Genomic DNA, 11,029 nt, shown 5'->3' on the forward strand with positions numbered 1-11,029 from the left:
ATCCTCCACGTCATTGCCACATCATTATTTTTTTTTCATTTTTATTTTAAAATTTTTTGACATTATTAAATATATAAATACATTGGATTTTTACAAATTCATCTTAGGCGGTTTTAACTTTACATATTTATCTACTTTAATTTTAATGTTATAACTAAGTATTGTCTATACATATTCCTTTTAGACAGTTTTAACTTTATATATAATTTGCCTATTTATCTTCCTTTATTTTGTGTCTTCTTATTCTCATCTTCTTACTATAAATTTGTTACTCTCTCCCATTTTATGCATATTTTATTTTCCCACACAAAAAGGTCCTCTCTCTCTCATTTTTTTTTCTTCATTTTTTTGTTGGATTTTTTATGAAGTTAATTTGTACACCCATTGTCTTATTATTGAATAACTCATATGTGTTCCTTGATGCAAGTATTTTTTTTTTTTTTTTAATCTTTATTTGCAACACTAAATACTTTTAATGTTGTTGATCAGATTTGAGGAAAAATTATATTATAATATGTCCATATTTTGTGTTATTGTTAGGTTTTAATTTATTTGGAAAACAACAAAATAGTTTGGACAATATGATGAATAACAGTTAGTGCAGTTGAAGAAGATGGTTTTTGTGCAGCTTCCTTTCACTATTTGTAAATATATTGTTTAACAAATTAGCACCAAATTGTTATATTTTTATTATATGATGTTTTTAGATACGTGAGTAATTGTTTTTAAGCATTCACAAATAATTTGTATAGCTCATCTTCCTTATCTCATTAGTGTATTTTTTGAGATTTTTAAGAAAACAAATTCAATTTCGAGTTTAAAATGATTTATTTATCTATTTATTTTTCGCATGTTGGATTAGATGTTAGATTAGATTATAACAGTATAAACACAATATTTGTTTTGATTACAATCATTATGTATCATAGGTTAAAATTTATGAATTTGATTATGCATTGAATATTTGGCTTGATCACATCACATTTCAAATGTTTTACATATTCAGGAGAATGAGTTTGACTTGGATGTGAGTTTTATTTTTCCCTTTCTTTTTTATTTGAATTGTAGTTTTGTTGAATATTATAAATTTTTTTATACATTTCTTGGTGTTTTTGATTGTATGGTAGAAAAAATTGGGTTTGAATTTTTTTTTTAAACAAAAAAATAATTTCCAAATTTTAGTTACTTTTTAATGATACACAAAATGTTATAAATAATTTTTATTAAAAAATTAATATTTTTTTCAACCTTTTGAATTCCTGAGAAAAATTGTATTGTTTTAATTTTGGTATGACATAAATTATACATTACATTTACGAAAATATGATTATGAAATATATTACTATTTATTAAATTAGTTCTCATGGGGATTAACACTTAGTGTTACTCGTCCTTGTGTCGTCGTCCAAAGCACAGACAAAATTACATCAACTCATCCGATGGTACTTGTCCATTAATTACTAGATTATATAATGTAGTCTTCTATAAACGAGATGATCTATGGATGACTAGTACATGGATGACCAAATTATACTTGGTGAGTTTTGTGGATGATTCTCCATTATGTTCACATAATAGAGAATACGACACATTGCATGGTACATGGAAGGAATTCCACACACAACACTCCATATAACCCTTTTTTTTTTATCAACCGCCAACAATACCCACGATGGTAATGGATCCAAACAAGTAGACCAACGTCTCACTGTCTATAAAAGGAGTAAATTCAATTCACCCAAGGTAAGTCCAGCCCATTCACCATTTTCTTTTCTTGTGTCCTAGAGAGAAAATTAACTTAACCGTTGGAGGGTCCTTGGTCGGGTCACACCAGTCACCTTTGACAGTTCTTTCTTTCTTGTCAAGATTCATAGCCATTACCAGAGTTCGAAGTATTTTAGCCTACTGATTTTCGTGCTTCATCAGTTGGGGCCGTCAGTGGGAAAAAGAGAGTTTCTATCAACTTTTCTATTTTCCAAGACAAAAAGGCTGCATGGTTTGGACCAGGTCAATGGCCACTAGTCTAGGACACCAAGAGAGTGGAAACACCTTCAGTCACCCAAATCACACACCACCACCCCTCATAACTGTCCAGCAATAGTTACAGTCCATGGTGGCAGCAATGGCAAAATTGACACAACAAAACCAAGAGTTAACTAGAGAAGTTAACATGTAACGTTAGCAACATGGTGGAGAATGAGACCAAAACTCAGGATGTGAAGGTGTTGAGAACAATGTTGAAGGGGACTAGTCCAGGGGCACTGTCACTTGAAGGGTACTGCATTTGGAGAGAGAAATGGACCAGATGAAGAGAGCTATGGAAGAAATGAAGGATTCCATGAGAAGAGTGAACCATGTGGATGATCTCGTCCACATGACAGATTCCCCCTTTGTTGCGTCCATCGCTGTCATCCATTGCCTTCCAAGTTCAAAATGCCCACCCTGGATTCGTATGACGGGATGCGTTACCCTTGTGATCTCATTGCTACATTAAAAAAAACCATGCATTTTCAAGGTGCTTTGGATGAAATTATGCGCAGAGCCTTTCCTACAACCTTGAAAGGTCCAGCTAGAGTATGGTTTAGTAAACTACCACCAAACATCATAACTTCCTTCCAAGAGGGAATTAAGAATTAATAAGAACAAAAAAATAAAAATGAACTTAGGAATTGGTGCCTAGGGTTGCTTGGAATCTACACCAAGTAGGATAAAAAATCTAGAAATCAACACCAAGTCATTGGAAAAATTCCAATAGAAATTTATTCATCATAAACTTGTGTTAGGAGTACAGTTGTACACCTATAAAGACTACTAGGACTAAATCCTAACCCTATTAGATTGGAGCCAAAGCCTAATTATTGAATAAAATAAGATACAAATAACCAAATTAGAATATATGACTTAAAATAAAATCCAATAGACCAATAGGAAAAGATACACTTGCCTCTAAAAATTAAATAAACTAAACTAAAATAAAATTGTCTTCACATTCCTTGGATCATTCTCCCTTGGTTGGAGACAACTTGGCCTTGAGTCTTAAAGTGTTTAAGGATAGGAACTCTTGCACTTGATGCCAGCACCAACTCTTGAATCACCTTGTTAATATGTAGTCTAGTATCCTAAACATGTTGAACATCTCCATTTAGCTTGAAACTTTGCTAAATTATAACCTCTTATAAAAGAAGATTTGAAAAATTATAGCCTGTTGTTAGATTGTGGGAGAGTGTTATTAAACTATTAAGGGCCATTTAGTTTGGTCAACCCACTTTTTTTGAGATCTTTTAGTGTATTTTTAAGGTGCATGGAGTGAAGCTTTCTATTATGAAGGATCACAATCCATTGAACAACATGTTTTACTTTTCCTCTGATAAATAGGATGTGAAAATGGCAAGAAAACTAATATAGTGGTTACAGCATATCACATTAAATCAGCAAGTGTTCCAATATTGCGTACTTGTATCACAATAAACCTTTACTCAAAAAAAAAAGAGAAAAGTGTCACAATAAACCAGAAAGTTGTCCAATATTGCATACTTGTATCACAATAAACCAGAAAGTGGTCCAATATCGCATGCATACCTTCATGTGCATGTCATCACGAGACTTGTTCCATTTATGACCACTGCAGTAGAAAAATTGCAACTTCAACCTCAAATCATTTCATCTGATATTAACTAATTTTATTTTTTGGTGGTGTAAATAGTGTAGAGGTTCGTTTCTTCTTTTGTCATTCTTGTTCTTTCCATTAATGACATACTGTAAATCCTGATATAGTTACCTTTAATATGCTACTTATTTTAAGGCTTTTCCTGACAATTATTTTTGTTGTGTGAATTTTAGGTTCAGAGATTACTCTGATGCCTGCTGTAAGGGTTTTTCTCGGTTCCAACATAACATATGACAAATTTATCACTTAAAGGTATTGTTGGAATTTAGGGATTAATATACTTCAGGTCATGAATAGGGAATGAAGCCATTGGTCCGCATAGCATAGCGATATATGTAACATATTTAACAATTTCTGTACATTTTTTTTTTCTATTTTAAAAATAGTAGATTTTATGCTGCAACTTCTATTTTTAATCTGTTTGTTTTTGAGTAAATTACTTAGTGATATGTTGGTCTCTCTCTCTCTCTCTCTTGGTGTGTGAGTTATATTATGCTCGAGTAGGTGAAGAATTTTCAGTTGACAAAGTTGATAATGGGGTTACTATGGAAATATGGCAGAATATGCCAAATTTTTGTTTTGAAATCGGTTGAGTTGATTTGGGGAGAAATGTTAAGCTGTGGCAGTTTAGTTAGATTCTTTGCTTGTGGTGTTTTCTGTGACAAAAGACATAATTAATATTCAATGTACAATAATTTATTGGCTAAGTTTCCTTTGTTTTGAGCTTTATCATATATTCCGTATTTTTTTTTCTTTTTTCTTTAGGTTTTATGAATTTTGTATTGTTGCTGGGTGCATTTTTATATTAGCTGGCAATTTGAACCATTCCTCCTGGCAGAGGAATATCTTTCAAGTTTCATTATCCTAAGAATCTATGGTTAATTGAGAAAGTTTATTTAATCACAGTTATAGCCACTTCATTTTATTGACTTGATATATCATTATAGCTGTGAGTGATCTGGACTAAAGTGGGTTTGAAATGGTCTGTCTGAGGAAACCATATTTAAAGGTGATAGTGATGTGGTATGCTGAGAAATTTAAGAATCTTGGCAATGAGATTAAGAGATGTAGCCTCCTTAATCCTTATACCCCATAAGGAGTTTTATGAGAAAGAAATAATCAATGAGAATGGAGGGCATTGTCGTATATTAAAATCTAGTATTTGTTTCTTTCAAATGTATGTTTTAGTGCCTGGTGGTTGTTTCATGTGTGAATGTGTCCTTATGCCCCCATGCTTTTCTGCCGTATAGTGGCTTGCTTTCAATATTTAATTGAATATATTTTGTTTCTTTCATGACTGTCTAAAAAATAAACTGTAGAGAATGTGAACTAGCACTGTAGTTGGGTTTTCAAGTATTTGCACGCATTTTGTGAAGCAGTATTGATATATAGGTATATTGACATCACCTAGAAGTTCCGAACTTTTCATGCCTTCCTAATGTCCAATTCTCAGATTGTAGAATGATTTTCTCAGATTTTTGCAAGTTATTGGTTATCCCTCTTAGTAATCTGACCCAAGAGTTTGCAGGTCATTCAATCTACATCCCCATAAAAAAAAAAAAAAAAAAAAAAAAAAAAACAATTTTTTATGAATATTGCGTTTATTCAAATCTGGATGCATTTAATCAAACCAGGTTTAAGTATACAAGCCAGTAGCACGCACATACAATATATAGGTTTTAAACTCGAGAGTATCTCTCAAGTCTTAAGTGCCTTTCTGGATCCTCATGGAATCAATGAATGCCTTTCCATCGAGTTCGCGTGAGAAAAGTTCCCTGAAATAATCAGCAACGCCTATTCTTTTGAACAATGCTGGAGATTCTGGAGTAATAAGGCTTGGTGCTGGACCCATATCTGCTTCTAGGCTTGGGCTGTAAAATGTGGCCACAGAGAGCCTCTCCTTTGCTGAGTTAACAGTTGCCCGATGCTCGATGCTACGGTAAATTCCATTTGTCACAATCTGCCAAATAATTCATTGAAAACCAATAATGGTAGTTTTGGACTGGTAACTCATGATTTTGTTTGATTCTAGATAAGGTGTCCAAATGAAAAGAAAGAAAATTAAACATAGGATAAGAAGTGGGTCTAGTGTCCAGTTGCACTGGATCCATCTGAATGATCCTATTTGTCTACGGTTGATTATATATGTGTCATTATTTCAATGAGTCTAGTGCAATTGGACATGAGATCCAATCCAAGTCCTTAGATATAATTTTTAGAATATTCTAGGAGCAAAAACTTTTACATACCTTTTGCCACAACTATTTTATGTGGTCAATTGTAAGTAGTAGAGGAAAAGTAGTGGGATCATGCGAAAGTAATAGATTGCTAGTTATAGTTTGTCATATAAGATAGTTATGGGAAATGGAATGGTAAAGATTGTAGTTTAATTTTGGAATAACTTTTTTTATTTTTTTTATTTTTTTTTTAAGAATTTCTTTTCTATCTGGTCTTGCTTTGACTTTTGAGTGCCTTAAAATTGAGTATATTGCAAAAGGATTTGGTGGGTTTATGTATCTTTAATTATGTTTTAAGGAATGAACCTTAGTTCTTTAGCTAAATGGATAGGAAGATGGAAACTTTAGAAAAGCACTCAATAGTTTGGAAGCAATTTTGCTAGCATGAATATAGGCCTTATCATTTAATTAATTAGTGACACTTGTAATTATGTGAGAGGAGAAAACATATTATTTAAAGAGCATTGAATAATTACTCAAAAAATTGGTATTTACCTCCAAAATGTCGCCAATGTTGACAATAAAGGCATTAGGGAGAGGTTTGACTGAAATCCACCTCCCATCTTTCCTTATCTGGAGGCCTTCCATTTCATTGACTTGGAGGAGGATTGTTAAGCCCACAGAATCTGAGTGAGCATTGAGGCCAATCGCAAGCTCAGGTTGTGGGCATGGAGGATAGTAGTTCATTCTCATTCCCTGAAACCCTTCTTCAAATAGGCTCCTCATGTCATTATGTTCCATTCTTAGAGCTTTTGCCATCAGTTCAAATATTTTTATGGCAAGGTCTTTAAGCTCTGCTGAGTAAGCGTCTAAATTATCTCTACATGTGAAGGAAGATGGTTAATCACCAGAATAGAAATTAGACTTTGAGTAAACCCAACTAGAAAAAAAAGTTAGTGTTGCCTCTCTCTCTCTCTCTCTCTCTCTTTATATATATATATATATATATAACAGTGTTCTTAATTATTTATTATTATTGTCAAGAGCTAGCTAATAAGTTGTTTGGAATTGGTATTTGGGACATTTTTTTTTTTTGGTAGGAGGAAAGGGGATTTAAACCTTTGAACATCTTTATTGGAAATACCATAAAGTGCAAATTGAGCTGATATGCTAAACTCTTTAATTGGATCAGAGAAGTTTTTTATGAGTGGACAATGCTGCATGCCTATTTATCATGAATGTGACAAGTGAATGTTCATTTTTCAACTGAAAGACTTTACATATTCCACCACCATCTATCTTAATTATTTTGTCTTCTCTTTATCGCTCACTAGCAGCATTTCTCTATAGTTTGGCCTTTTGTTTTGATTCCTTCACATGCCAAATTATAATATACATAATTTAAATTGGCTCACAACCTTGCTTGAAAAGAACTAAGATTGCTATCTTAAACACCATATAAATTGTTTTGTTTTTAAAAATAAGTTTATGAAAACAATTAATAAAAAAAGTACAAATTATTGAGTCAAGAAAAAAATAAAGGAAGTACCAATTATTGTAAGAGAGATATAAATTGTTTTGTTTTTAAAAATAAGTTCTTGAAAATGATTAATAAAAGAATTACAAATTATTGAGTCAACAAAAAAAAAAAAAAATGTACCAATCATTGTGAAGAGAGAGAGAGAGAGAGAGAGAGAGAGAGAGAGAGAGAGACTTGAATGGGAGTGGGATCTTGGGGAACAAGTGAGGCTTTCTCAAATGGATTGGACGCGTGACCACGTAGAACATGTCTCCCCAATCAAGCTTTTGTTCCTCAGACACAACAAAGGCCTGTCCAAACCCCTCAAGATCTCCTGGTAATTGCCATAACTTCTTCTTCTCTTCCATCGGCAGATTAAAGAGTTCTTGAATGCCTACTTTCACCTTCTCCACCAATGAAATGCTCACCCCATGATTAATTAACTGCGCAAGAGGAATAGACTTCATTCAAAATAAAATATATTTAAACTAATTTTTTATATTAAAGAAAAAAGAAGAAGAAGATAATTATAAACTCAGAAGTTAACGAACAATATAGAATGCCTACTCTTCTTTGTGGCCTGACCAAGTTTGTAACTTTAAAAGTTGTATAATCTACTATCCTTGTACAGTCGTACAGTCTCGTACTATAAGAAATAAAATAGGAAATCATAAACAGAGTGAAGTCGACTCTTTTTTGTTAGGAAGAGTTTTCTTCTCACTTTGTCATGTTTTACATCAAATCATATCTTATCTCTTTCTCTAATTCCTTTTTTCTCCACTTAACCACCGATTATTTTGATCATGTTTGTTCAGATTCAGTAAGACAGGTATAGTTTTCCACTCCTAAACATTCTTTTCACAGAGAGAGAGAGAGAGAGAGAGAGAGAGAGAGAGGATAACCTGGAAGAAACCCCATTCCTTGCTTGCATAGTGTAACTTCTCCAACTCTGTGTCCACAAATTCTGCAGAAAATAACCTTTGCATGTCGATGACTGGGACTTGGGGTAAAGAAGTGGTGTCAGATATGATGGGAGGCTCATTAGGAAAACGAACATAACGTGGTGGGACTCTGCTTGTCGTCTCCTTTGCTAGCTCTTGAACACAAGGAACTGGGATAGAGCTCCCTAGCGTCGTTATTTCTGGTTCCATAGCTCCAAGAAAACCCAAAGAGAAAGAGCTTAAAGTCTTAGCTCCTGAACAGAGAACCGTGAACTTTAAATTTATACCAAGAGTTGAAAAGGTCCACCACATGGGCGGCGCTACAGCCAGCCAAGGGGTTCATTGAACCCCTGACCTGGCCAAAAAAAACACTACATATAATTTCTTTTGCCCCTAAGTAAAAAATTTCAACAACCTAAACCTAAATTTTGTTTGAAACCAGTTGGAATAAGCTTAATATTTAACAACGTATTTGAATTTGTAGTGGATTTGAATCCACAATATTTAACAACTTGTCACCTAAATTCTTTAAAGGTTTTAATTTTTTATTGTTGAGTATAGTGGGTTTGAATCCACAATTTCAACCCTCCTAGCTCTTCTTACAAGGGAAAGAGGTTGGCATATAAGTTAAGAGGTCATTGGTCATGTAACTTGACAATTTTGGCTTTGATTTGTCATTTTGGTCATGTTTCTTTAAGAATGTGAGCATGGAAGTTAGGTCTTTCTAACGTTTTCAATTTTAAAAGTTAAAACACTTTCTTTAAGGTCAAACATTTCATAAAGCTAAAGAAGTAGAATGGATGTGAAGTACGCAATGAAAACAGCTTAACATTAGTTTTTTCCCACCAAATAACCCCCTTACTTTGTTGCTGATCAACCTTTGATTTGGTCTTAACACTCGACAAAAACTTTACTGGCCATGTAGGGTCTTTAGAAATTCTGCTCTAAATCAGGAATTTTGACCATGTCATTAGTTTCGTTTGATATTTTAGGATTTAGGAAATGAAAATATTGGATTTTGAATATAGATATTGAGGGAGTAGATGGCTTTTTGGTGTTGTAACATTGAATTATTTGAATGTGAAATAAAGAAAGATAAATCCCAGCTACTCCCACTTTCCTAAGCAATCACACCTTTAGAGCTTAAAATCTGGTTTTGGAATTTTATAAAATTTAGCCTGCGTTTGTATTGCGCTGAAAACCAGCGTGTTTGCGTTTTTCAGCTTTTTTTTTTTTTTTTTTTTTTTTTTTCACGTGTTTTTTAGATTTGCGGTTACTGTTTATGTACTGTTCAATGAACAGTAACTGCAAATTTTGACTTTTCAAACTTTTTTCAGCCAATCAATGCACATCGTGTACTGTTCACGAATCCACAAATTTCACTTTTCAGCAACTTTTTCATTAAAAATGGGTTCCACGGTACTATTTACACATTTAAAAATTATTTTGCTACAGTATTTTTCAGTTTTCAATTTTCAGCGGTATCTAAACGGACCCTTAATCTCTCTATATTTGTTTACCATGAGGAAGCCTTATAGACTATTGCCAGGGAGATTCTAGCCTTTTGCCCTTAATTTTAAAAAAATTTAGCAATATACCTCTATTTCGAAACTATATAGGGATATGCCCCTGTTTCGATACTCGATTACATTAAAATTGAGTTTCAATGAAATACTCGATTCGTAGGAAATTGAGTTATGCTAAAAAAAAAAAAAAAAAAAAAGGAACTCGATTTTAGAGAAATCGAGTTCAAAAACGCCGCTATAGTACTTTAAAACGTCACTATAGGGCTTAAAAACGCCACTATAGAGCCCCTTGAACCTGGTATGGGGACTTATAAAAAATTTTTGTAGGAAAACGCCGCTATAGGGCTATAAAACGTCACTATAGGGCCTAAAAATGCCACTGTAGGCACTAGAACAGGACTTATAAAAAATTTCTGCAGGAAAACGCCGCTACAGGGCCTTAAAACGTCACTATAAGGCTTAAAAACGCCACTATAGGGCACCCTGAATATGGGCCAATCACACTCATAAAAATTTTTGCAGGAAAACGCCGCTATAAGGATCTAAAACGTCACTATAGGGCTTAAAAATGCCACTATAGGGCTCCCTGAATATGGGGAAATTACACTTATAAAATTTTTTTTTGCATGGAACTCGATTTCCTGAAACTCGAGTTCCATGGAAATTTTTTTTTTTTAATATTTTTTTAAGTTTGATCGGGCATAACTCGATTTTCTACAAATCGAGTATTTAATTGAACTCGATTTTAAGATAATCGAGTATCGAAATAGGGGCACGCTCCTATATAGTTTGCAAATAGGGGCATATTGCCAATTTTTTTTAAAAATGAAGGGTAAAATGCCAGAATCCTCCTATTGCCAGTCCTTTTCCTAGAAACAGTACTTGGGCTCACTAAAATCCTTTTCCTAGAAAGATTACAAACGCGTTCTCAAGGGGGACATGTGTAGGTAAAAAAAGAAAAAAAGAAAAAAAAAAAAAAGAAGAAGATAAACTTATTAATCAACGTCTAGGCTTATTAAATATCAAATAATGGAAAGAGAGATAAAATAAAGTAATCAAAGGTATGGTTGTTTGAAATTATGACGCAGTAGTAGAAAGAAGGACAAAATGTCAAAATCTAGAAATTAACACCAAGCAAAGAAAGAGGGATTGGGGAAAAAAAATCTAGGACCACAATTTATTTCGTAATTTCTTTTCAA

At 33.2% G+C, this 11,029-nt stretch overlaps 1 protein-coding gene across 1 annotated transcript; it reads right to left on the reverse strand.

Annotated features, from left to right (window-relative positions):
* Positions 1-5,238: 5,238 nt before the first annotated feature.
* On the reverse strand, positions 5,239-8,661 carry LOC115988546 (protein SRG1-like). Its single transcript, XM_031112118.1, has 4 exons — positions 8,266-8,661; positions 7,559-7,806; positions 6,400-6,724; positions 5,239-5,627 (listed from the first exon to the last, which is right to left on the reverse strand). The coding sequence occupies exons 1-4, from the start codon at positions 8,614-8,616 to the stop codon at positions 5,373-5,375; spliced, it is 1,179 nt and encodes a 392-aa protein (XP_030967978.1). The 5' UTR covers positions 8,617-8,661; the 3' UTR covers positions 5,239-5,372.
* Positions 8,662-11,029: the final 2,368 nt, after the last annotated feature.

This window comes from Quercus lobata, chromosome 5 (genome assembly GCF_001633185.2).
Source record: "Quercus lobata isolate SW786 chromosome 5, ValleyOak3.0 Primary Assembly, whole genome shotgun sequence".
NCBI lineage: Eukaryota > Viridiplantae > Streptophyta > Magnoliopsida > Fagales > Fagaceae > Quercus > Quercus lobata.

Bases quoted from the DNA above. Each gene is read 5' to 3' on its own strand.
- LOC115988546 (XM_031112118.1), bottom strand. From the start codon at position 8,616: ATGTGGTGGACCTTTTCAACTCTTGGTATAAATTTAAAGTTCACGGTT. The intron at 7,807-8,265 runs GTTATCCTCTCT...CCTCTTGCGCAG, and splicing joins AGGAATGGGGTTTCTTCCAG to TTAATTAATCATGGGGTGAG. The intron at 6,725-7,558 runs GTCTCTCTCTCT...CTTCACATGTAG, and splicing joins AAGATCCCACTCCCATTCAA to AGATAATTTAGACGCTTACT.